Below are 27,501 nucleotides of genomic sequence, written 5' to 3'. Positions count from 1 at the left end.
GTTCCAATGTTTTTTAACTGATGTTTTTAAATGAGGGGTGTACCAAAAGCAATGCAAAAGTGAGTATAACTTTTTTGTTAAAGGAGTTGTAAAGTCTCACAGTTTTTCACCTTAATGCATTCTATGCATTAAGGTGAAAAACCTCCTGTGCTGCAGCCCCCCAGATCCCCCCTTTTTATTACTTGAACCCAATCATTCCAGCGACGAGCATCAGCCCAGCAGCTCCAGCCGCTGTCTCTGGTCCTCATTGGATAGATTGCTAGGAGTGAGAGCCATTGGCTCCCGCTGCTGTCAATCAAATCCAGTGACATGGGAGCGGAGGGCGGGGCCGAGTCCTGCTGTCTGTGTCAATGGACGCAGCATCAGGACTTGGAAACGCGGCCGCATGGGTGCCCTCATGGTATGCGGCTCTCTGTGGGGGCAACCGATGAAGAACAGGGGCCAGGAGCGCCACTGGGGCACCCCAGAAGTGGAGGATCAGGGACACTCTGTGCAAAACCCTTGCACAGAGCAGGTAAGTATAACATGTTTGTTATTTTACTGCTTGCCGACCGCCAGCTGTCATATGACAGCCAGGCGGCGCGGCTCTCGTTGCAGGAGGGCGGCATATGCCACCCTCGCCTTCCTGGCCCACCAGGGGGCACGCGCGCCCCGGTGGCAATCTCGCGCGCCCGCCATGTCACTCGGGACCCGATGCGCGTGCCTGACAGCTGCGATGTCCGCTGGGCACCCGCGATTGCCCGGTAACACAGCAGGACCGTGGATCTGTGTGTGTAAACACACAGATCCACGTCCTGTCAGGTGAGAGGAGACCGATGTGTGTTCCCAGTACAGAGGAAGACACCATCGGTCTCCTTCCCTTGTGAATCCCCTCCCCCTACAGTTAGAATCACTCCCTAGGAAACATATTTAACCCCTCGATCACCCCCTAGTGTTAACCCCTTCCCTGCCCCTTAGTGTTAATCCCTTCCCTGCCAGTCACATTTATACAGTAATCAATGCATTTTTATAACACGGATCGCTGTATAAATGTGAATGGTCCCAAAAATGTATCAAAAGTGTCCGATATGTCCACCGCAATATCGCAGTCACGATAAAAATCGCAGATCGCCGCCATTACTAATAAAAAAAATAATTAAAAAATGCTATAAATCTATCCCCTATTTTCTAGACGTTATAACTTTTGCGCAAACCAATCAATATACGCTTATTGCGATTTTTTTTTTTACCAAAAATATGTAGAAGAATACATATCGGCCTAAACTGAGGAAAAAATTTGTTTAAAAAAAAAAAAATTGGATATTTATTATGGCAAAAAAGTTAAAAAATATTGTGTTTTTTTCAAACTTGTCACTATTTTGTTTATAGCACAAAAAATAAAAACCGAAGAGGTGATCAAATACCACCAAAAGAAAGCTCTATTTGTGGGGAAAAAATGATAACAATTTCATCTGGGTACAGTGTTGCATAACCGCGCAATTGTCATTCAAAGTGTGAGAGCGCTGAAAGCTGAAAAATGGCCTGGGCAGGAAGGGGGTGAAAGTGCCGGTATTGAAGTGGTTAAAAAACAAAACAAAACAAAAAAAACGAACCTTTACAATCACTTTAACTAATATAGGTCATTCCAATTTTACATACAGTATTGGTAGAGTAACTCTTTTTCTAAAGAAACTCCTCTTCTTTTTTTTTTTTATTGCAGGTAAATAATGAATTCCAAGCAGATGCAATGTGCTGTCGATATCCACACAGGGCTACAGAATGTTTTCAGAGATGACACCATGGACAAGAGCAATATCTTCTCATTGGTGACTCTTGTCGATGGTGTTATCTCCGTAAAGTTATGTAGCCTTCCTGTTAAAAAAACATTTTCTCCTTGGCAGGTTCAGTGGCTCAACCTGCAGTGGTGGCAATTGGGGTATGTCAGTCCTTGAGAGACCATTTGAAACAGGTGCTCAAGGTGTTCCCTAAACAGCAGGCCCAGGAGTTAGCCAAGCTGCCAGCGGCTTTGTGTTTTGCAATTGACGCAATCAGAGATTCTATTCTTCAAACCTCTCGCCTTACCCTTGTGTTGGTACGAATAAGTAGAATCTTATGGTTGAAAAGTTGGTCAGCCGAAGCGCCATGCAAAAAGCTCCTGGCTGGTTTTCCTTTCCGCGGTGAAAAGCTGTTTGGGGAGGATTTGGACAAATATATCCAAAAAATATCAAGTGGGAAAAGTACACTTTTGCCAGTTAAGAAAAAGAGTAAACATCCCTCATTCAAACGGGCTGTCTCTCCAGTGCCAGGGGCATCAGCCTCCAGGCAGTCGCGAAGGCCTCCACCGTCAGGTTCAAGAGGTAAACCTCAGGGTCAACCCCAGGGACAAAAGAAGTCCTGGGGGAGGTAACCCACAAGACAGAAAGCTAAAGCCTCTGTATAAAGGGGCGCCCCCGCTCGCTCGAGTGGGGGGAAGACTTCTGCAGTTCTCAAAGGTCGGGCAGGAAGAATTTCGAGACAGATGGGTGGTTTCCACAATAGCTCTAGGTTACAAACTAGAGTTCCAAGAATTCCTGTCTCCTCGTTTCCTCAGGTCAAATGTCCCCAAAGATCCAGAGAAAAAGAAGTCTCTCTTTCTAGCGTTAGACCAACTTTTGTCGCAAAAAGTGATCATGGTGGTCCCCATGGAAGAGCAGGGGTTAGGGTTGTATTCAAACCTTTTCATGATACCAAAACCAAATGGAGATGTCAGACCCATTCTAGATCTCAAAGACCTAAACCAGTTCCTGAAAATTCGCTCTTTTCGCATGGAATCAATCCGATCAGTAGTCTCCATCCTACAAGGAGGATAACTTCTGGCATAAATCGACATCAAGGATGCATACCTGCATGTCCCTATTTTCCCCGCTCACCACAAGTATCTGCGTTTCGAAGTAGAAAAACTTAATTTTCAGTTTGTAGCCTTGCCTTTCGGTCTAGCTACTGCACCTTGGGTGTTTACAAAACTTCTGGCCCTTCCTCTGGCCAGATTAAGGGCTCAAGGTATAACAATAATAGCATACCTGGACGACCTGCTCTTAATAGACCGGTCAGTAGCCCGCTTGGACCAAAGTCAACTACCTGGAATACCTAGGTTGGGTCCTCAACCAAAAGAAATCTTTAAAGCCAGTAAGACGATTAGAATACTTGGGCCTGGTTATAGATACAGCCCAGAAGAAGGTGTTTTTGCCCCAGGCAAAGATCAGGGCCATAAAAGAGCTGGTTCAGGTGGTCAGGGCAAGGAAGGGTCCTTCCATTCACCTTTGTATGAGGTTGTTGGAGAAGATGGTGGCTTCATTCGAAGCAGTTCCCTATGCTCAATTTCATTCGAGACTGCTGCAAATCAGTATCTTTTTGGCCTGGAACAAGAAGTTTCAAGCACTAGATTTTCCAATGCGTTTGTCGCCAAAAGTGCACCAGAGCCTCAGTTGGTGGAGGATATCCAAGAATCTGCAGAAGGGGAAATCCTTCTTAGCGGTTACCTGGAAGGTGGTAACAACAGATGCCAGCCTTTCAGGTTGGGGAGCAGTCCTGGAAGAAGCGTCTGTCCAGGGGAAATGGTCCAGAACCGAAAGGACCTTGCCCATCAACATTCTAGAGATTCAGGCAGCGCGTCTAGCGCTAAGGGCCTGGACATTTAGGTTGCAGAATTCTCCTATCAGGATTCAATCCAACAATGCCACAGCAGTGGCTTATATCAATCACCAAGGGGGCACCAGAAGTCAGGCAGCCCAGGGAGAAGTAAACCATATTCTAACCTGGGCAGAAAAACATGTGCCGTGCATATCGGCAATCTTCATTCCAGGGGTAGAGAACTGGCAGGCAGACTACTTAAGTCGCCAGCAGTTGTTCCCAGGGGAATGGTCCCTTCACCCCGACACCTTCCTGGCTATATGCCAAAGATTTGCGTCAAGGTTCAACAACAAAGTCAAAAACTTTGTGTCAAGAACAAGGGATGCACTCGCATGCGGAACAGATGCGTTGGTGACCCTGTGGGATCAGTTCTCACTGATTTATGCATTCCCTCCTATTCTGCTGCTACCTTCTTTGCAGGATCAAGCAGGAAAGGAAGTCGGTAGTTCTTGTGGCCCCAGCGCGGCCCAGAAGATCTTGGTATGCAGAAATAGTAAAGATGGTGGTAGGGGCCCCATGGCCCCTACGACCACGTCCTGACCTGCTATCGCAGGGACCAGTGTTCCATCCTACTTTATAAACGCTAAATTTAACGGTTTGGCTATTGAAAACCACATTCTGAAGAATCGTGGGCTTTCAGGCTCAGTGATACCTACCTTGATTAATGCAAGGAAGCCAGCTTCCAGAGTCATTTAATATAAAGTCTGAAAGGCATATGTTTCCTGGTGTGAATCCAGGGGTTGGCATCCTAGGAAGTTTGTCATAGGTAGAATTCTTGCCTTTCTGCATATGGGGCTAGAGATGAAACTGGCCTTGAGTACTATCAAGGGCCAGGTCTCGGCCTTATCAGTATTGTTTCAACGTCCACTTTCTTCGCATTCTTTGGTCCTAAGCTTTATATAGGGGGTAATGCGGCTTAATTCACCGGTTAGAGCACCCCTGAACCCTTGGGACTTGAATTTAGTTCTGTCGGCATTACAGAAACAGCCTTTTGAGCGATACGACATATTCCTTTGGTCCGTTTGACAAGGAAGCTAGTTTTTCTGGTAGCCATTTCTTCTGCAAGAAGGGTATCAGGGTTGGTGGCTCTTTCTTGTAAAGAGACATATTTAATCGTTCACAAGGATAGAGTAGTATTGCGTCCTCATTCTAGCTTTCTGCCAAAGGTAATTTCAGGTTTTCACCTAAACCAGGATATTGTTTTACCTTCATTTTTTCCAGAACCCTGTTCTAAGGAAGAAAAGTCACTACATTCTTTGGATGTAGTGAGAGCAGTCAAAATCTGATTGAAGGTGACTGCTCAGATTCAGAAAACAGATGTTTCCTGACAGACTCCATGGCAGCCTACGTATGGGTTAATCCCGCCTCTCATACCTCATAGGACCCCACTCCCATAAATCTTTGCTTCTAGCCATAGACCGTGTTCCTTTTTTGTCCTCCTCCTAGGACCAAGGTGTATCTTACCTTATGAAGTTTTCTGTGGTCCGGTTCTGGTTGCACGGTGGTTCTGATGGCGGTTCTGGAGTCCAGCAGTCCCAGCTATTAGGGTGGATACGGGCAGCTTTGCGATGCCATGAAGAGCTTACTAGCCTTGCCATTGGCAGGCAAGCGGCAACTGGGCCAAACGTCCTTGCTATTAGCAGGAGGCCCCCCCTTATTGAAGCCCGGCCGCGCAGTGGATGATCGTCCCCAAATCAGACTGGACCAGGATCGTGCGGTGGTATCGTATATTTCATTGTTTCATTCCATATATGGCAGCTGTTTTTGTGTGTATTGTTCGTTCCTGTATCTCTCTTTCTGGCCTCTATGGCGGCTGGAACGCATCTGCGTCCCACTCCGCCGCGTCTTTCGGGTCCCTGCACATTGCGAGCCTCGTCTGAAAGTGAGGCTTGGTTTGCGCATGCGCAGTTCCGGGAAAATGGCGGCGGTCGCGCATGCGCGCGAGCCACGCTTGTCGACGCTGGGGGGCGCGGTGACGTCATCGGCGGCGCCAAGTTTAAATAGCTGTCAGAATACAGCTATTACTTGGGTTGTCTGCGGGTGAAAACGGCGGCTTCCCGGTGCAGTGCTTATTCCCTGGCAAGGTAGGAAACTTCGCTGCTGGCTGTCCAAGCCTCTCTCTCTCTCTCTCTGATCCCTGTGTTTGACAAGGAATTGTTCATTTAAGATACCTGGTTTTCTGCTATGGACGTGTCACCGCCCCCCAGTGGCCAACCCTTGCGCTGCAGGTAGGAATTGTTTATTCCTTCTGCTTGATTGTTTTGGGTTTGTTTCTTTCTGGATCCTGTTTATTTCCTTTTATTTTCCACAGCCCTCCTAGGTCTGATCATAGACCCTCAGCACGTGAAGATACCGATCGTTCCAGATCGCATCATCAAAAACAGTCATCAAGTTCAAGGCGTTCTAGATCAGCTTCTAGGCGCCATAGTGAAGAGCCCAAGTCTACATCTGGGCGTCACTCCCACCGCCATTCTGGCCGCTCTGATAAAAGGGCTTGCTGGGGATGTAAAGCTCAGGTCCCAGAAGGTAAATCCCTCTGTGAGCTATGTTATGCCCGAGCCGCAAAAGAAAGAGGAGCTGGAGACCAGCAGGTGGAAGCTATGGTCCGAAGAGTGGTTCAGGAATCCCTGATCAGAACGGATCCCAATCGTTCAGCTATCTCTCCTTCTTCTGCTCCAGTGCTAGCTCCTGGCGGAGTCGACCTTGGGGCTCCTGGTCCCTCTAGACGCAGTCCCTCCTTAAGCGGATCCTCGGAAGGCGAGACTGATCTGAATGATCCTGGTGCGGGTTTTGATTTCTCCCTGGTGCCACGGTTGGTCAAGGCGGTTAAAGACGCATTGAGATGGGAAGAGCCAGTTGAAGCACCCTCTAAACAGAGGAAATACTTTAAACATCTCAAAAAGGATCAACCGAATTTTCCCTTCTTGGGAGAGCTTGGCGAAATCATTTCAGATGAGTGGAGTAAAGTTGAGAGGAAGAACTCACTAATCTCCAAAGTGGCCAAGATGTATCCGTTTAAGAGTGAAGAGGTAAAGCATCTGGAGTCAGCTCCGCTCATTGATGCTGCTTTGATGAGGTTGGTGAGGCATGTCACCCTCCCTCTAGAGGATACCGTTTCATTTAAGGATGGTCTGGAAAGGAAGATCGACACTGATCTTAAACGTATCTATATTACGGCAGGTATGGCTTGTAAACCAGCCTTGGCTCTCGCAGCTCTGTCGAAAGCTATGGAGTCCTGGTCGGATGATGTGGATGCAGCATTAGCGAGTGTGTCCGAAGATTTGGTCAAGAGTTCACCAATCCATGAACTAAAACTGGCGTCAGTCTTCTTAGGGGAAGCATCCCTGGATATTATCCGCCTAGTGGCACGGGTCATGCTTTCCTCAGTCACAGCCAAGCGCGCTTTGTGGCTGCGCCCGTGGGTTGCGGATCCTGCCTCTAAACAGGCTTGGTGTAGAATTCCCTTTGAGGGTTCCTCCCTCTTTGGGAACAAACTTGATTCCGCCATTACCCGTGCTACAGGGGGTAAGTCAGGGTTCTTACCCCAGGATCGTCGCCTTTTGGGTCAGAGGAGACCCCAACCCAGGCAAGACCAAGAACGCGCTAGAGATGCCCGCCGCTATAGACCGGGCCGTGATTTCAGGAGAAACTGGAAGAGAAATCAACCCTCTGGCCAGAAGTCCTCAAAGACATCCTCTTCTGGTGGACGGGAGGCTTCTAAGTCCTTTTGATATGAAGCCTGTCCAGGCGGAGCAAGTTGGGGCTCGGTTACTCCTTTTTCAGCACGTCTGGGCAGCCTCGATCAGGGACTACTGGACGGTCAAAAAAGTCTCATCAGGCCATTCGTGGGTGTTCTGCAATCCACCTTTACACCGGTTTGTTCCCACAGTCCTTCCTCACCAGGAAGAAAAGAAACAAATTCTTCTGTCGTACACGGACTCTCTGATAGCTCAAGGGGCTGCCGTCCCGGTGCCCTCGGAAGAGAAATTTCAAGGGGTGTATTCCCCCCTTTTCATGGTCCTCAAAAAGAGTGGTTCCTGGAGGCCAGTCATCGACCTGACATACCTGAACTCCTTCATCAAGAAGGAAAAATTCAAGATGGAGACACTGCTAACAATTCGTCAGATAATACAGCCAGGCGATTGGCTAGTCTCCATAGACCTGAAAGATGCCTACTTTCACGTACCGATTACGAGAGACTTCCAGAAGTACCTACGTTTTGCAGTGGGTCAGAGACACCTCCAATTTACATGTCTCCCATTCGGGCTTACAACATCGCCTCGAGTGTTTTCGAAGCTCTTACTGGCTGTCGTGGCATTGATCAGAGTCAAGGGTATCCGTTTACACCACTACCTGGACGACCTACTCTTGCTTTCGCAGGACAGGGATCAACTAGTGTCACACCGAGATCAGGTCATTTCTACTCTGACAGAGTTCGGTTGGCTGTTGAACAGGGAAAAAAGTCATCTAGATCCTACACAGTCTCTGATATTCCTTGGAGCCCAGTTCAACACGTTGAAGAGTACCATCTCTCTGCCTCTGGAGAAAATCCCTTTGATTCGGGACAGAATTCACCTGGCAATGTCATCTCCCCTGCTCAGAGCTTCTCAGTGTCTCAGGATAATCGGCACCATGGTAGCAACAGCCCCCATGGTGAAATGGGCTCAATGGAGGATGCGCCCTTTTCAGAAGGGTTTTCTACAACAGTGGGATCCGGGTTCTCGAGACCATCTGGTTCGGATAACCCCGTCCATGCGGGAGAGTCTCCCCTGGTGGCTGCAGCGGAGGAATCTCCTCAATTGCCATTCCATAGCACCCATTTCCTGGATCACGGTGACAACGGATGCCAGCAGCAGAGGCTGGGGTGCTCTCTGTCTGACGGAGATAGCCCAGGGTCAGTGGGATTTCCCATCCCGGGGCGTAGTTTCAAATGTCCTGGAACTCCGAGCTGCCCTCTGTGCGCTACGAGCCTTTCTCCACTTAACATTAGGGGCCTCAGTCCTCCTGAGGCTAGACAACACGACAGCGGTGTCTTATATCAAGAGACAAGGGGGTACACGCAGTCTCTCCCTACTGAAGGAAGTGAGTCCTATCATGTCTTTGGCTCAGACGAACCTATCAAATCTGACAGCTGTCTATCTTCCAGGAGTTCAAAATGTCCAGGCGGACTTCCTCTCGAGGTTTGTCCTGGACAACAACGAGTGGTCTCTCCACACGGAAGTTTTCAATTGGATCCTGTCTCTGGGAGTGTCACCAGAAGTGGACTTGTTTGCGTCTCCTTGCAACCACAAAATGGAGAAGTACTACACGAGATGTCGTTGTCCCCAGGCTTTCGGAGTGGATGCTCTGACGGACCAGTGGAGATTCCACAGGGCTTATGCCTTTCCACCAGTTCCGGTCATTCTTCGCTTCCTATCGAGGCTCAGGTGGGAGGAGGTCGAAATAGTGACAGTTGTTCCATATTGGCCCAACAGACCGTGGTTCCCCCTCTTACTACAACTCAGCTACCGGAATCCAATTCCTCTCCCAGCCAGATCAGATCTCCTATTACAAGGAACATCTCTTCACCCATGTCCGTCCCAGCTCCATCTGACGGCTTGGTTCTTGAGAGGGGAAGGTTGGAAGCCCTAGGATGTCCAAGTGCGGCTATTTCGACTCTACTGAATGCCAGAAGACCAGGTACCAATAGAGTTTACCAAAGAATTTGGTCGAAATTTGCGGATTACGTTTCCACCACTGATGGTTCCTGTACTGACCCAAGGATTCAGGATATTCTTGGTTTCTTACAGACAGGCCTGGATCTATCCTTATCAGTAAGTTCTCTACGGGTTCAGGTTTCCGCAATCTCTGCCTTCACAGGTATATCCTGGGCCAGACATCCCCTTACAAGGCAATTCTTCAGAGGAGCGATAAGACTCAGGCCTCAAAGAAAGCCGAGGTTTTCCAAGTGGGATCTTCCCCTTGTCCTAAATTTCTTTTCGGAAAAGGAAATACGTGTGGATCAAGCAGCTATTACAGATCTCTCTCTTAAAGCTGTATTCCTAGTGGCTATAACATCAGCCAAAAGGGTCTGGCTCAGTTCTCTAGGATGTAAAGAACCATTCCTTACCTTCTTCCCTGACCGGGTGGTCCTGATTCCTATGCTCAGATCAAATCCTAAGGTAACATCGGTTTTTCATGAGAATCAGGAGATTGTTCTTCCAATTTTCCGGACAACTGAGGACTCTAGCATTCACCCTTTGGATGTGGGAGAAGTTTTAAGGCAATACCTTGAAGTCACTGCCTCTTTCCGAAGATCCGATCATTTGTTTGTTTATTTTCAAGGAAAGAACAAGGGTTTGCGTGCTTCCTCCAGAGTCATTGCAGCTTGGATCGTTCAGGCTATACAAGGGGCTTATGCAGCCAAGGGTCTGGCTCCTCCAGAAGCGGTGACCGCTCATTCTACTAGGAGCGTTTCTACGTCATGGGCAGCTTCCCGTCATGTATCCCCGGAAATAATCTGCAAGGCAGCCTCTTGGTCGTCGATCAACACTTTTATGACACACTATTGTGTAGAACCGGCTTCTTTGTCTTCGGTTAATTTTGGTTTGCATGTCTTGTCTGTTGACGGTGCCAAATAAACCTTTTTTCTTTGAACCAGCAATTTCCCACCTGGGAGTGTATGGCTAGTCATTTCCCATACGTAGGCTGCCATGGAGTCTGTCAGGAAAATGGAAAATTTATATCAAATACTTACCGTAATTTTCCTTTCCTGATGGACTCCATGGCAGCAGGAGTTCCCTCCCATTTGCTGGAGTAGGCTATGTTACGGAACACGGTCTATGGCTAGAAGCAAAGATTTATGGGAGTGGGGTCCTATGAGGTATGAGAGGCGGGATTAACCCATACGTAGGCTGCCATGGAGTCCATCAGGAAAGGAAAATTACGGTAAGTATTTGATATAAATTTTCCATTTTTGTTCGTGTTGCCTGAAGGTCCTAGTAAAGGACAGGCAGCATCGAAATCCACTATTGCCAAATGGATTCGGCAAGTAATTATTCAAGCTTATGGCTTGAAGAGGAAGGTTCCACCTTTTCAAATCAAAGTGCACTCCACCAGGGCTTTTAGTGCTTCGTGGACAGTGCATCACCAAGCCTTCATGGCTCAAATCTGCAAGGCCGCAACTTGGTCTTCAGGCAATACATTCACCAGTTTCTATCAGGTGGATGTAAGAAGGCATGAGGATATCGCCTTTGGGCGCAGTGTGCTGCAGGCAGCAGTATAGGTCCTCGGGTCTAATTGCACCCTACTTTTGTTTGTGCCCCCTCCCCTCAGATGGCATTGCTCTGGGACATCCCATACAGTTATTACTGTGGCTCTGTGTCCCGTGATGTACGATAAAGAAAATAGGATTTTTATAACAGCTTACCTGTAAAATCCTTTTCTTGGAGTACGTCACGGGACACAGAGGTCCCTCCCCTCTTTCTGGTTACTTGTGTATTGCTTTGCTACAAAGCTGAGGTACTCCCGGTAAGGGGAGGGGTTTTATGGGGAATTGAACTTCCTGTTTAGGGTGTGCCAGTGTCCATCACCGGAAGGTGCCATATAACCCATACAGTTATTACTGTGGCTCTGTGTCCCGTGATGTACTCCAAGAAAAGGATTTTACAGGTAAGCTGTTATAAAAATCCCATTTTTAAAAGGACAGTGTAAAAATAAAAAATGAAAAGTAAAATAAATAAGAAAAAAGAAATAAAAAAATTTAAAGCATTCTGTCCCGCCGAGCTCGCGCACAAAAGCGAATGTGTACGTAAGTCGCGCCCGCATATGAAAACGGTGATCAAACCACACATGTGAGGTATCGCTGCGATCGTTAGAGCAGGAGCAATAGTTCTGGTACTAGACCTCCTCTGTAACTCTAAACATGTAACCTGTAGAAATTTTTAAACGTCGCCTATGGAGATTTTTAAGGGTAAAATGTGTCTTCATTCCACGAGTGGGCGCAATTTTGAAGCGTGACATGTTGGGTAATTTACTCGGCATAACATTATCTTTCACAATATGAAAAAAACTGGGCTAACTTTACTGTTGTCTTATTTTTTAAGTCAACCGCTGCATAAATGTGGTGTGACATAAAGTATTGAAGTATTGCAACGACCGCCATGTTTTTCTCTAGGGTGTTAGAAAAAAAAAATATATATATAATGTTTGGGGGTTCTAAGTAATTTTCTAGCAAAAATGATTTTAACTTGTAAACACAGAGTCTGAAAAATAGGCCCAGGCCATGTTTATCAAATACATTGCTCAGCTGCTGAAACAGAGTTAAAAAGAAACATTATTTTCCTGTGCAGATGAAGCCAGTTTTAACCACTTCAGCGGCTTTTATTTTTTTGCGCTATAAGCAAAAAAAGACCGACAATTTTGAAAAAAAAAAAACAATTATTTTCTGCTATAAAACACACCCAGTAAAAAAAAATGTAAAAAATCACATTTCTTCATCAGTTTAGGCCAATATGTATTCTGCTACATGTTTTTGGTAAAAAAAAAAAAAAAAAAATCCTAATAAGCATATATTGATTAATATGTGCAAAAGTTATAGCATCTACAAACTATGGGATAGTTTTATGGAATTATTATATATATTTACTAGTAATGGCAGTGATCAGCGACTTATAGCGGGGCGGCGACCTTGCAGCAAATAAATCAGACACCAAGTGACACTTTTTGGGGACCAGTGACACCATTACAGTGATCAGTGCAAAAAATACACACTGTCACTGTACTAATGACACTGGCTGGGAAGGGGTTAACATCACGGGCGATCAAAAGGTTAAATGTGTCCCCGGGGAGTGCTTTCTAACTGTTTGGGGGAGGTCCTTTAACTGTGGAAAGACAGAGATCCATGTTCCTGCTTAGCAGAAACACAGGATCGCTGATCATTCTGCCTCTGTCGGGAATGATCGGCGGGTCCCCGGTCCAATCACAGCGGGATCGCCGCTGGCACGTGTGGGTGCCGCAAACCCGGAAGTGGAGATAATGTATAGGTACGTGATTTTGCCTGTAGGAGCCGCCGCCCCGCAGTACATATGCATGGGGTGGTCGGCAAGCAGTTAAAGCAACCTGTCAAGTAAAAAAAAATTTTTTTTTCTTCATTTTTTTAAATTAAATTGTTCCTTTGTTTAACCCCTTATTAACACTTAAGCTTCCTGAATTAACCTTATTAACTCCTTATTCTCCTTCTCCATGTAATTATTATTTTCCTGCTGATTTATTTTTTTGTTCACTTCTATTTCATAAACTATTAATAATGATTAATAATTTATTTTTTGTTTGCTTTGTTGATATTTTTACACCTTTACTATATATTTACAAGTTTTACATTGAAAAAGGCGCAAAATTAACAAAAAAAATAATTTATTTCATTTGTAAATAAGTTTTCAATGCTTTGTACCATCGCTGACAGCTGAAGTGTAAACAAAAAAGTGTCGGTAGGTATCAGTAATTGGTATTGTTTAACCACTTCAGCCCCGGAAGGATTTGCCCCTCAATGACCAGGCCATTTTTTGCGATACGGCACTGCGTCGTTTTAACTGACAATTGCGCATTCGTGCAACGCTGTACCCAAATAAAATTGACGTCTTTTATTTCCCACATATAGAGCTTTCTTTTGGTGGTGTTTGATCACCTCTGTGGTTTTTATTTTTTGCGCTATATACAAACAAATATTTTTTTTTTTACTTTTTGCTATAATACACATCTATAAAAAAAAAAAATAAAAAAACGAATTTATTCATCAGTTTATGCCGATATGAATTCTTCTACATATTTATTGTAAAAAAAAAATGCAATAGGTGTATATTGATTGGTTTGCGCAAAAGTTATAGCATCTACAAAAATAGGGGATAGATTTATTGCATTTTTATCATATTTTTTTTTACTAGTAATGGCGGCAATCTGCGATTTTTAGCGGGACTGCGACATTGCGGCAGACAGATCGGACACTTTTGACACTTTTTTGGGACCACTGATATTTATACAGCAATCAGTGCTATAAATAGCCACTGATTACTGTATAAATGTCACTGGCAGGGACACTAGGGAGTGATCTAGGGGTTAAATGTGTTCCCTAGGTGTGTTATAACTGTAGGGGGGATGGGTTGCCAGAGATATGACAGAGATCACTGTTCCCGATCACTGAGAACAGTAGATCTCTGACATGTCTTTTGTCAGAACGGGGAATCGTCTTGTTTACAAAGGCAGTTCCCCGTTCTGCCTCTGTAATAGGCGACCGTGGGTCACCGGCGGACATCGAGTCAGCCCGCGCCGCCACCATCGCACATGCCCGCCCGCAACTGTGCCTGCGCGAGCCGCTGTACAGCTACGACGATTTGCGCAGGAGAGCCGACCTGCTGCTGTATAACGAACATTATATGGCGGCTGGTCGGCAAGTGGTTAATCAGGTTAGGGAGTCTTCAATCAAGACCTTTCAGGTGAGACAGTGAGTCCAAAATGATAAAAAGAAAAAGGTGCTATTTATTCCATACACTGCAGTGGAGAAAATACATAAAACACAGTTATGCCGTGTACACATGACCGGACTTTTCGTCGGACTGAACTCCGAAGGACTTTTCGACAGAGTTCCAACGAAACGGACTTGCCTACACACGATCACACCAAAGTCTGATCGTTTCGAACGTGATGACGTACGACCAGACTAGAATAAGGAAGTTCATAGCCAGTAGCCAATAGCTGCCCTTGCGTCCTTTTTTGTCCGTTGGACTAGCATACAGACAAACAGATTTTTCGATCGGACTCGAGTGCTTCGGAAAGATTTGAAACATGTTCTATTTCTAAAGTCCGAAAGATTTTTCGACAGAAAAGGTCTGATGAAGCCCCCACACGATCGAATTGTCCGACGGATTCGTTCCATCGGACCAGTATGGTTGAAAAGTCCGGACGTGTGTACACGGCATAACTCGGCTAATGAAGTGAGCGAACGTGTAAGTGCTTCTCTATTGGCAGGAGGACAAAGAAAGCAATTTAAAACCTTACCACCAGAAACAACACTAACATAGAAATGTTTGCAGTAATTAACTCCACAGCATCTACCAAAAACTGAAATGTAGTTTTTGGGCAGTTTCATTAGAGAATACATTGTTCGTAAAATTCATTAATGCAAACAGTCATATATTTATCTTTTTAAATTTTACAGGAAGAAAAAATTCATGCAAAGCATGCTTAGAGAAACCAAGGATGGTTGCTTGGAGCGCTACCTGTTCCACGGCACACAATCAAACCACATAGAGGCCATTTTTAATCAGAACTTCGATCCACGTGTGTCAGTCAAGGATTTGTACGGTAAAGGGAGCTACTTTGCCAAGGATGCCAGTTACTCTCACGGTTATGCTCCCGCCTCCCCCGAAGGTCACCACTTTATGTTTCTTGCCAAGGTATTGGTGGGACGTACAACATTGGGTAATAACTTATACACCCGACCACCACCGTTAAATAAAGAGTGTGCTTCAAGCCTTCTCTATGACTCTTGCGTGAACAAAACTAAAGACCCAACAATATTCATTATTTTCGACAATGACCAGTTCTACCCATATTTTATCATTAAATACCAGAAGTTGCATGATGTAGTCCTTCTGGATTAAAGAAGACCTTAACATGAATACTTATTTTCTGTACACTCACAGTGATTTACGGGACTTGGCTCATCAACTTTTATGGAAGAGCTGTGGAAATATGTACAGTTTGAGGTCTTATCCAGGACAGACTGGTTCTTACCTTTCATGGATGAGCTGTAGTATGAGTAAAACCTAAAGTATTGTCTGAAAATAGTTGTTAGAGGAAATTTTGAAAATCACCAGCACTATACGTAACTCATTATTTTTGACAATGACCAGGGGTACTAATATTTAATTGTCTTATATCTGAAAGTGCAAAATGTGTTTTTAGAATGATAAAGGCCTCAATGTAATTACTTATCTTCTTTCCATTTGCACACTGGTTTACGGCAGTGGTTCTCAAGCTCAGTCCTCAAGTACCCCCCAACGGGCCATGCTTTGGGAACTTCCCTTAGATAAAATAGCTCTTATCAATACGTCATTGATATTGATTTAAAGCAGCTGTGCAAAGTAAAGGAGAACCTGAAAACATGGCCCGTTGGGGGTACTTTAGAACAGAGGCTGAGAACCACTGGTTTATGGGACTCAGCTCATCAACCTTTATGAAAGAGCTATGTATATGTGTAAAGTTTGAGGTTTTGTCTGAGACAAACTGGTTGTTAGAGAAGGTACAGCCTTGATGCTCATTGAACTGAATAGGCAGTCAGGGAGATATCCCCCAATAATTTTTTTTTTTTCTCAGCTCAGTTTATTTTAGAGAAGAGTTTCGACTTCAAAATAGCAAGAGGAAAAAATGTGCCCATGGGACTTTTTGAGTTGCGCCTAGAAAAAAAACAAAAGTTAATACTTTTCATAAAATTCTAAATCTTCGATATTCAAGTTAAAAATTGACACGGTGGACAATAACATATGTCATGATATTAAAAACTTTCCTTTGGGCTGCAGACACACTATTCTGATGCCACTTCTCAACTGTTGCTTGTACTACAGGTTCTTACACAGCCCTTTACCTACTTCAGTCCTGTCTTCTTGGGTCCCCCCTGTGTGCACAGACTGGCTGGCCCACCCTATCTTTAGCTCCCAAACTGAGCGTGTCCTTGGGTGCCCCTCTATGCCTCTGCCCTATCTGGGAACAATCCTATGGATCTTGTTACCCCCCTGATTCCTATGTTGGTGTATATACTGGATTTGACTATATCCTGAAGAAGTGAACATTGCTTTACGAAATGCGTTAAAATATAGTCCAACATGTACCTACCTGCTTATCTCTGAAATGCTGCTTATATTTGAAAATATACATCCATGTTTATATGTACGTTATAAAAAAAAAATCATATCATTACAAACACTATATTGTCAAAAGTATTGTGACACTTGCCTATACACACACATGAACTTGAATGGCATCCTAGTCTTAGTCTATAGGGTTCAATATTGAGTTGGCCCAACCTTTGCAGCTAAAACAGCTTCAACTCTTCTGGGAAGGCTGTCCATAAGGTTTAGGAGTGTGTCTATGGTAATGTTTGACCATTCTTACAGAAGCGCATTTGTGAGTTTTTTGCAGTTTCCCAAAGGTGTTCTATCAGGTTAAGATCGGGAGTCAAGTTCCTCCACCCCAAACTTTCTCATCCAAGTGTTTATGGACCTTGCTTTGTGCAGTGGTCTAAATCATTTGGTGGAGGGGGATTATGGTGTGGGGTTGTTTTTCAGGGGTTAGGCTTGACCCCTTAGTTCCAGTGAAGGGAACTCTAAGGCCCCATTTACACATATGGACCGTTCAGGTCCACCTGTAAGTTTTTCTGGCGGACCTGAACGGACGCTCCATTCACCTCTATGGAGCGACGGATGTCAGTGGTGACATGTCTGCTGAAATCCGATCCGCTAAATGCAGATGGCTGGAAACCCTATTTTCCATCCGTCTGATAGATGGCATGAAAACGGACAAGCTATCCGTTTTCATCAGATCCCCCATAGAGGAGAGCGGAGTCCTGCCAGGTCCGTCTCTGCACAGTGAGCAGAGACGGACCTGTCATCCGCTGGCTCAGCAGTGATCAACGGATCGATCCCCCTGCTGAGCAAGCGGAGTCCATCAAAACGCAGAGTATGAAAGGGGCCTTAAGGCATCAGCATACCAAGACGTTTTGGACAATTTCATGCTCCCAACTTTGTGGGAATAGTTTGGGGATGGCCCCTTCCTGTTCCAACATGACTGCGACCAGTGCACAAAGCAAGTTCATGTGCGTGTAAAGGCAGGCATCCCAATACTTTTGACAATATAGTGTATGTCCTGGTTAATTTGTTAACTTAAATGTTGAATAAAAGATGTAGAATTTTATGTAAAGGTATTAACTTTTTTTTCTTGGTGCAACTCTGAAAAGTCCCAAGGGCACATTTTTCCTCTTGCTGTATTGTTGTGTTAGGGACTGAGTTCCACCAACATCTCTGCACTTTCGGCCACCCTTAGTTTAGGAGTTTCACACAGGTCTTTTATGAAAGTTAAATAGCTGAATATTACCGAACAAAGCTCCTTCCCCTGTTTGAGTTATTGGAAAACCTAAAGAAAGATAATTAAATGGAGTTTCAGAAAATAAAAACAGTTAAAAAGAGTTGAAAAGTTCAAAGGGAATTTTGGTGCTTAATCTGAAGCATCAAAATTCACTCATCACTACTGCTGAGGTGCCACTGCTGTTTCATGGCGATGCCTTGCAGCATCCTATGTCACCTCTTCATCTCCAGTAGCAGCTAACCATTTTCTATTTGTTGTTCGATGGGTTAGGTGCCAAAGGAAACTGGTTATCTGCCTGAAGTTCTGCTTTATGCCGCGTACACGCGATCGGAAATTCGGCCAGCAAAAGACCGATGAGAGCTTTTGGTCGGAAAATGCGACCGTGTGTATGCTCCATCGGACTTTTGCTGGCCGAATTCCAGCCAGCAACAGATTGAGAGCAGGTTCTCTTTTTTTTTTCGGTTGGAAAAAGTTCCTATCCGAAAATGCGATCGTCTGTAGCAATTCCGACACGCAAAATTCCTACGCATGGTCGGAAACAATTCGACGCATGCTCGGAAGCATTGAACTTCATTTTCTCGGCTCGTCGTGGTGTTGTACGTCACGGCGTTCTTGACGGTCAAAAGTTCAGAGAACTTTTGTGTGACCATGTGTATGCAAGGTAACCTTGAGCGGAATCCCGTCGGAGAAGCCATCATATCTTTTTCCGACCAAAATCCTGATCGTGTGTACGCGGCATAAGGGCTAAATTCTGGTGGGTAGTGGCTTTTTTCTATTAGTTCTTGGTAGATCTACTTTTTTTATTTCTTTTGTGAAGTAAGTAGAGGGTTTACAACTTGACCATTTCATTTTGGCATTATAGAGCTTGCTAAACTTCTAAAACCAACTTCTTCTTGGATTGTTCAACGTTGGTGGCCATATGAGAGGTCAACCCCGTTCCTCCCAATCCTGTGCTGCACATTTGAGAGGTCAACCCCGTTCCTCCCAAGCCTGTGCTGCACATTTCTGTCTGCCTCCAAAGGCATTGTCCTTCAATTATGGCAGCTCCAGAACAAAAATTTTCAAAGGAATTCAAAGGTTTTGGGGGAAGGGATAGGGGCACAAGGGGCATTATTATAATTTAACCACCCGAGCCTTTTTGTTCTCTCTGTAATGCTCTTCTATTACCGAGCATTTTTTATTTGGGAGAAATTTTGGTTCTGAATAATAGAATGGGCCCAGGATTGTTTCGTGGGACGTCAATGGGGGCTGAATCAATTCTGGACATTTTCAAGTCAAGGGGTCGTCAAAAAAAAGGGCACAGGGAACTAGGCACTGCCAAAAGGGATATGTGCCAATGCAATAGAAAAAAACATTCCGTTCAACAGGGAGAAGCTATTTTAATAATGCTTCAATGAAAATTTAAAAAAACAAAATTCTTTTATTAAGCATGATTGGGGGGGATGCACTAAAGCTGCCTGTGAAGTGGTGCACCCCTAGGATGTGTAGACTGTACTGCAGCAAAACTGACATTTTGTGAATAGAAAATGCCATTTGTGGTAATTTACATGTTGCTGCTGGCTTGTTTTTTTTTTTTTTTTGTGTTTTTTTTTTTTGTGTTTTTTTTTCTTTTTTTTAAACAGCATGGGGGCCCCCCAATTTTTTTTTACCAAACCCTCATCAGGGGTCATCAATAGCAGGAGATTTCCAGCCAGCCTCTTAAAGTATATGTAAACCCTCACTTTATAAAACCACCCATTCAGTTTAAAATAGAAATGAAAGTCAAAACATCTTTATTTCCTTTTTTTTTATAAGTGACCACATACCCTCTGTTCTCAGCTGCATAAGGAGCAGAGGGAGGAGAAACAGCAGCCCGCCGGTCTTCCCATTGAATGACTGTGCAGGGGGGGGGGGGGGGGCGGTGTCAGCATGAGTTTGATCATTGGAAGAGAGCAGGTTGAGTTTTCAGCACAGCCAGAAAACTGACCACGCTGTGCTCTGATACCTAGTGTGGTCAGTTTTTATTAGGAAAGCAGAGGGACTGGCAGGATCACCAGGGATTTCACATAAAGGAAGCAATACAAAGAGAACAGGATACTGTCTTATACAAGTACATGGTACAGCAGGCACATATCAGGACTATGCAGTGTTGGGTTGACATATTCTTTAATTATAAACAAAATGGCGTGGATGCTGGCTGATGCCAGGTCATGTGAGCATTTTAGGCCCCTTTCACACTCGTGCGACTTGTCCTGCGACTTGGGACTGCAAAGTCGCATGACAAGTCGTACCCCATGATTTCCAATGAGTACCATTCATATCTGTGCGACTCCAAGTCGCAGCGACTTCAAAGTAGTCCCTGCACTACTTTGGTCCGACTTTGATGCGACTTGAGGTCCATAGACCTCAAGATTACACAGACATCGCTTCAAGTCGCGGTAAAGTTGCGGCAAAGTCGCGCAACTATCAGGTCTCACAAGTGTGAAAGGGGCCGTATGCACGCTCAGTAAACATAACTGTCATGTAGATAATCCAGCATAATTGCTGGCACCTGAGAATTATTCTGGGTCAGCAATATTTTCTTTATATATTTTATTTAGTTTCTTATTTTTACACATTTTATTTCTTTTTTTTTCTTTTTCTTAATGAGAGGGTCTGGAAGTGGCCATTGGAGACCTGATCCATCCCCCACTCAGCTCTGCTGCTCCTGATCACTTCTGAAAGTGATCTATTGCTAGATACAAGCAGCCAGCAATAGATTAATATACCCTGTTTCCCCCGAAAATAAGACCTAGCGTGATTGTCGGTGATGAATGCAATATAAGCTCTACCCCCCCAAATAAGCCCTAGTTAAAGTTCTTGTAGGTCTTATTTTCAGGGTAGGGCTTATTTTCAGGGAAACATAGTAGGGCCTAATTGGGGGGTAGGGCTTATATTGCAGCCATCACTGACAATCACGCTAGGTCTTATTTTCAGGGAAACACGGTAGCAGTGATCTATTGCTGCGGTGGGGGGGGGGTCCGAACCTTGGTACTGAGAGGGACGGATAACATTATTGGTGTTTCAGTTCAGTGCACAGGAAGTAACAAACACACAAGATGTCTGGTAGGATCAACGGGCATTATTCTATATATGCAAAAGATGCACTAAGCCTGGAAAAATAGAAAACACATGCAGCCATCACATCTAAGGACTGGTAAGCTGCAATATATAAAAATGTTTGTTCTTGAGTTTAGATATACTTTTGGAAAACTGTATTCAGTGGAGGATGATACCAAAATTCTGAAAAATAGATTTTATGTTTACACCCACCTATGCAGCATTTCATATTACATGTACAGTATATGAAGTGAACGCATGTTTGACACGTGTTATAAAAAGAAAAAAAGGCCAAAATGGTTGCAAAAAATGGCTTCATATAACCAGGGGTGTAATGTCCTGTAAAAACACAGCAGCACATATGAAGTGCACTTAAAACACATAAAATGCATTAAAAACGTTTGCACCGCTGTGCATTATAAATGTATGTAAACTTGCATTAAAATGCACAACTTTCCAAATGCTTAGGTGTGAAGGCATCTTTAGGAAAATTAATTGACTTTGCTGTATCTATATAGCAGATTATGCCACTTCTAAGGTGGCATGACTTTTTAGCGGTGAAAACCTGCTGTGCTGCAGGCAATCGCCTTCACAAGTCCGCCTGCACGCAATTAGGGAATCTCATGACCTTCCAATAATAAACCTCTGTATAAAATGTAATATTTGGAGAAGCAGGTTGGCTTTTTTTCTTTTTTTTAAATGTTAAAATGATATGTGTGGTGAAAGATCAATACTGCTCATCACCTGAGACCATTCCCACTGTGAAGCATGGTGGTGATGGTCTCGTGCTGTTGGGTTTGCTTTTCTATCGGCAGCAACTGGAAAACTGGTCAGGGTTGAGAGCAAGATGGAAGGAACTACACTGTAGTGACAAAGTTACCCTGGAGTGGTTCCCATGCACTGCCCCAGTGATGACCAACAAGCCTGAAACAGCGGTGTGCAGTGTGGAATAAATGGATCTATAATATTAGGCTGTATCCAGTGCCGGGACAAGAATATCCAGTGTCCAGGGCAAAGATGCTAAATTGTCCCCCCATCCTTCATTATGTGGAGGAGGAGGGGGAGAGAGAGCACAGCCCACACCTCCTCCCGGCTCTCTCCTCCTCTCCTTGATGCTGCCAGTGCTGGGCTGACAGAAGTAGTGATGCTGCTGTCACTACTCCTGTCAGCCTTATAGTAGAAGGAACTTGCAATGCCCCCCATCTCTACAATACACACTAGGCTGAGGGCAGCCGTCCCTTCTGCCCACCCCTTGCCGCCACCCTGGCTGTATCTATGGTGTAAACCAGCAGGTCTGGATGCACAGGCAGCTAGGAACAACTAGGGAGTGATTTGCATGACTCCACCTACTATTTTAAAAGGAAGAATAAACCTGTAGGTGGGGTGCAGCGTGGTGCACACACAGTCCAGGTGCGATGAAAGAACCTGTATTGATATAATGCAAAGACAGTTTACAATAAACCCGGTGGGAAGTCCACCCAACCGGAAGCACTCACAGGTCTAATGGCATGTAGAGAGCAGGTTTCAGGCAAACTGACAGCTCCTGTTAGGAGGGGCAGAATGTGGCCTGGCTGTCACTTGCCCCAGCAGAAGATTTCCAGAGAAGTAGTGAGCCCTATGCTTTCCCTCCTTATCAGAAACCTCCCCCTGCCGCTAGTTCTGTCTCTTTCAAGCGGTGTACCTGTCCCTACTCTGGGAGCCAGGGCCTTAGATGGCTACTAGAGTCCCCTTTCTACAAACGTACTTTGTTTTTTTTGGTGGCCTCCACAAGCCTCTATTGTAGTTAGCATTGAAGTGGTTAAAAACAAAGAACCAAAGTTTTATGTCCATTCAAAGCCTCACTTTAATCTAGTTGAAAATCTGTTCCGACTTCAATCTAGTTGAAAATCTGTAGCAAGACATGAAAGTTAAATTGGATCTAAACTCTAACTGGATAACACTTAAGCCGCGTACACACGAGTGGAATGTCCGACAGAAAAAGTCCGATGGAAGCTTTTCATCGTATATACCGATCATGTGTAGGCCTCATCTGACTTTTTTTTTCGAAAAATCTAACGGACCTAGAAATGAAACATGTTCTAAATATTTCCGATGGACCCAATTCCTATCGGGAAAACCGCTTGTCTGTATGCTGGTCTGACGGACCAAAAACTACGCATGCTCTGAAGCAAGTACGAGACGGAAGCTATTGGCTACTGGCTATTGAACTTCCGTTTTCTAGTCCCGTCGTAAGCGTTGTACTTCACCGCTTTCTATATGGTCAGACTTTGGTCGGACTTTGGGTTGACCGTGTGTAGGCAAGACCGCTTGAATGGAATTCCGTCGGAGTTCCGTTGGAGAAACCTTCGGAGTTTATTACGACGGCTAAACCGGTTGTGTGTACGCGGCATAAGTAGTAGTCCAATTTGTCTCTCAACCTCAGCCATGTTCTTGTAGTAGCTGCTGATGTTCTGATATGGCTCATACGCCTTCTACACTCTCATTACCACTGCTTCACTTGGAGGCTTCTTTCAGCACTTACTGTCTACACACACTTGCTCCAGGGTCCGTTGCACTTCACTAAAAAGTGGACCATATCTGTGACAGTGTGTGAAGTCAAAGCCGCTTGTAGTCACCCCAGGAGCTCAATTTTTAGAAGGTTGTCAACCAGTTGAAGGAAGTCTCTCAACAAGGCTTTCCTGGCTATAGCAGTGTTCTGAAGTCTTAAACACATCCTGTCCTAGGAAGGCAACATTGCATAAGTGCAGTACAAATGAGTCAGCGTTGTCACATTAGGACAGGAAGTGCGTTTCTGGAAGGATCACCAAGTGAAGGAGGAAATGCCTGGGAAAAAAAGAAAATAAATGTGGCCATCACGTCCAAGGACTAGTGACCTGCTCTACTCTACTACATTTTTGTTCTTCGGTTTAGATACGCTTAAAATAACAGTTTTGTGACTGCTTTAGATGTCTACCTGCAGCGGGAAATCCCAGAACCTTTATCATTTTCTTGTAACCAATAAGGCGAGGCTGGACATTGTTTTGAATATATTCTTTGTGAAGTAAAATACATGAAACTGCAGGAAAAGGAGTGAGACTTTATCGTAATGGTTCAGGTTTGGAATTCAACCTGCTTTTATAAGAAGCCTGCGAATGAACTGTCAAGGGTGTTTTGTTGATCTCTCGTCTGGAATTACTTGAAAGTTGCTTTATATTTTTATATGAAATATAAAATGTATCTATTTATGGGAGAAAATCTGAAGCTTATTTATATTTACTGCTGTTTGTATTCTGCGTTAAAAGTAAATTGTACTGGTTTTAGATCATTATTTTTTTTTTCGTTTTTATTTTTTATTTTTTTTAATGTATTCATTTTTAAACTTTTTTTTCCTTTAACCACTTGCCCAATGACGGCTACATCACGACCAGTTCTGGGAGGGCGTCATATGTCCTGTCCTCCAGACACTACTGATTACAGATTGAGGTAAAGAGCCAAACAGCGGCTCCTTACCACGTGATCAGCTGTGTCCAATCACATCTGATCACGATGTAAACCGAAGCCGGTTATCGGCATTCCTTTTCTCACGCTGACAGCATGAGGAGAGGAGAGCCGATAACCAGCTTGTGTAAAAGGGACATTTACACTGATTATCAGTGTTCTGATTATCAGAAAAGTGCCCACCAGTGCTGCTAATTAGTGCCCATCAGTGCCTCCTCATCAGTGTCACCTATCAATGCTGCCTACCAGTGCCCATCATTGCCGCCTATCAGTGCCCACCAGTGCTGCCAATCAGTGCCCATCAGTGCCTCCTCATCAGTGTCACCTATCAATGCCGCCTATCAGTGCCCACCAGTGCTGCCAATTAGTGCCCATCAGTGCCTCCTCATCAGTGTCACCTATCAATGCCGCCTACCAGTGCCCATCAGTGCCGCATATCAGTGCCCACCAGTGCTGCCAATCAGTGCCCATCAGTGCCTCCTCATCAATGTCACCTATCAGTGCCACCTACCAGTGACTGTCAGTACTGCCTACCGTTGCCCATCAGTGCCGCCTATCAGTGCCCATCAGTGCTGCCTATCAGTGCCCACCAGTGCTGTCAATCAGTGTCTCCTCATCAGTGTCTCCTCATCAGTGCCACCTATCAGTGCCCATCAGTGCCACCTATCAGTACCAATCAGTAACCCTATCAGGGCAGCCTCATCAGTGTCTCCTCATCAGTGCCACCTATCAATGCCCATCAGTGCAGCCCCATCAGCGCAAATCAGTAAAGGAGAAAAATTACCTGTTTTCAAAATTACTGTGAAAAAGTTTTTTTTTTTTTTTTAATTTTCGATGGTTTTTTGTTTATTTAGCAAAAAAATAAAAAACCCAGTAGTGATAAAAAAAACACCAAAAGAAAGCTCTATTTGTGTGAAAAAAAATGATAAACATTTCATATGTGCCCTGTGTAGCATGACCGCGCAATTGTCATTCAAAGTGTGACAGCGCTGAAAGCTAAAAATTGGCCTGGGCAGGAAGGGGGTAAAAGTGCCCAGTAGGCAAGTGGTTAAATAGGTATATCAAATCATTAAAATTATATTACACCCTCAGTTTTTAAGAACTTTCAGCAGGTGATTTAAAGTGAACACCCAACAGGGAAAGTTCTGCTTGTTTGCACCCTCCCCTCCGTCACTGCCACATCTGGCACTTTTTTTTGGGGGGGGGGGGACGGGTATCTGGTTTTGACAGGTACCCGCTCCCACTCCCGGTCAGATGCACCAGAAGTTCAGCCCACTCCTCCTTCCCCCACAGCCTTCTGGGACACTTCACAGGGCCCAAAAGACCGCAGGACCAATCACAAAGCGCAGTGCGTCTCGCGCATGTGCAGTAGAAAACCAGCTGTGAGGCCGCAAGGCTTCACTTCCTGTTCCCCTTACTTGCTATGCGGGCGCCTGCACCTAAAGCCAACTGAAGAATCGGTTCAGATGAGGACATCACTGGATTCCTGGACAGGTAAGTGTCCTTAAATTAAAAGACAGCAGTATTTGTAGCTGCTTAGCTTGAATTTTTTGGGGGGAGCTTGGAACCACTTGACCCCCAGGCCATTTCTGACATTTCTCTCACATATGTAAAAATCTGCATTTTTTTGCTAGAAAATTACTTAGGACCCCCAAGCATTATATATTTTTTTGAAAGCAGAGACCCTGGAGAATAACACGATATTTGAGCAGCCATTTTTCAAACGTAAATTTTCAGAAAATAACATTAACCAATTGCCCTCTGGAAGATTTACTCCATTTTCTGACCAGGGCATTTTTTGCAATACTGCGTTATTTTAACCAACAATTGCGCGGTCGTGCGACGCTGTACCCAAATAAGATTTATCTCATTTTTTCCCCCACAAATAGAGCTTTATTTTGGTGGTATTTGATCACCTCTGTGTTTTTTTATTTTTTGCTTTTTTAACAAAGAACGACCAACAATTTTGAAAAAAAAACAAAAAAAAACAAAAAACATTTTTTACTTTCTGCTGTAAAACATATCCAATAAAAAAATGTAAAAAATCGAATTTCTTCATCAGTTTAGGCTAACATGTATTCTGCTACATATTTCTGGTAAAAAAAAAAATGTAAAAAAAACAAATTTCTTTATCAATTTAGGCCAATATATATTCTGCTACATATTTTTGGTAAAAAAAAATCCCAATAAGCGTATATTGATTGGTTTGCGCAAAAGTTATCACGTCTACAAACGATGGGGTATTTTTATTTATTTATTTTTTTAAATTTTTTTACTAGTAATGGCGGCGATCAGCGACTTATAGCGGGACTGCAACATTGCGGCGGACAAATCCGACATTAATTGACACTTTTTTGGGGACCAGTGACACCAATACAGTCACTCTAACCAGAAGTGACTAAATCCTTGCCGCTCTCCTGTGCCGCTTCTGGTTTCTTACATCACAGAGGGGAAGTATGTACGGATGTGCCTTCCTCCCCTCTCAGTACACCACTGCACCAAGCAGTAGGGGTGCTGTGCTCCCCGATGGCACAGGAGAGCCTGTAAAGGGCTGCGGGCTGCAGTGGGGGGAGGGAAGCCCCTTCTGTGCCCTCTATTAGTGATCGAGTGGCTGTAGAGCCACTCGGATCACCTCTACATGAAAGCCCGTCACCGGCTGCAGGGCATCGTCATCCCAGTGTAACCACTTCAACCCGAGGCCATACAGGTACATCCTAAGTGGTTAATCACTTACTGAGTGTGCAGCTTCTTTATCTTTTGATCCTTGCCTATATTCCAGTTTAAGCTGGTGCCATGACCAGTACCCCATGTTTCCTGTTTTAAGGTGGCTACTTCCTCTTCCAGCATCCTACGGAGCCACCTTGCATGCAGGGACTAGAGTTGTATCTCCTTGATGCCCTGTGTGCGTCAAAAGAAACTCACAACCCTGTATTCTAGGGTGGCAAGGCACTCTCCCCCTGCTCCCTTCTTTCTCCAAGCTAAGACTGGTTGGAGGCTGCACTGTCCTCTGTTAATTATTGAAGACCGGAAGTTCAGAGAGCAGGAGCCAGCAGCGTGGAAAGCTGTAAATTGCAAGTGCTGGGGTAAGAATTTTAACAAAATAGTTTACCGAAGAATGTTAAGCATGTTAATTTTATTGTGTGCAATGTGTTAAACTAAAATAGCTGAGGGTTTATTACTACT

General features: G+C 44.5%; 1 protein-coding gene across 3 annotated transcripts in view; it reads left to right on the top strand.

Moving 5' to 3' along the window:
* Positions 1-17,878, top strand: part of LOC141133527 (protein mono-ADP-ribosyltransferase TIPARP-like) — a 105,382-nt gene extending 87,504 nt beyond the window's left edge. For all 3 annotated transcript variants that reach the window (XM_073622957.1, XM_073622958.1, XM_073622959.1), the window contains one exon: positions 14,840-17,878. In XM_073622957.1, coding sequence (XP_073479058.1) covers positions 14,840-15,284 — 445 coding nt within the window. In that variant the 3' untranslated portion in view covers positions 15,285-17,878. The remainder of the gene's footprint in view (positions 1-14,839) is intronic.
* The last annotated feature ends 9,623 nt before the right edge of the window (positions 17,879-27,501 follow it).

This window comes from Aquarana catesbeiana, linkage group LG03 (genome assembly GCF_042186555.1).
Source record: "Aquarana catesbeiana isolate 2022-GZ linkage group LG03, ASM4218655v1, whole genome shotgun sequence".
Lineage (NCBI taxonomy): Eukaryota > Metazoa > Chordata > Amphibia > Anura > Ranidae > Aquarana > Aquarana catesbeiana.
The sequence above is the reverse complement of the archived record's forward strand: the minus strand, read 5'-3'. Positions and strand labels throughout refer to the sequence as shown.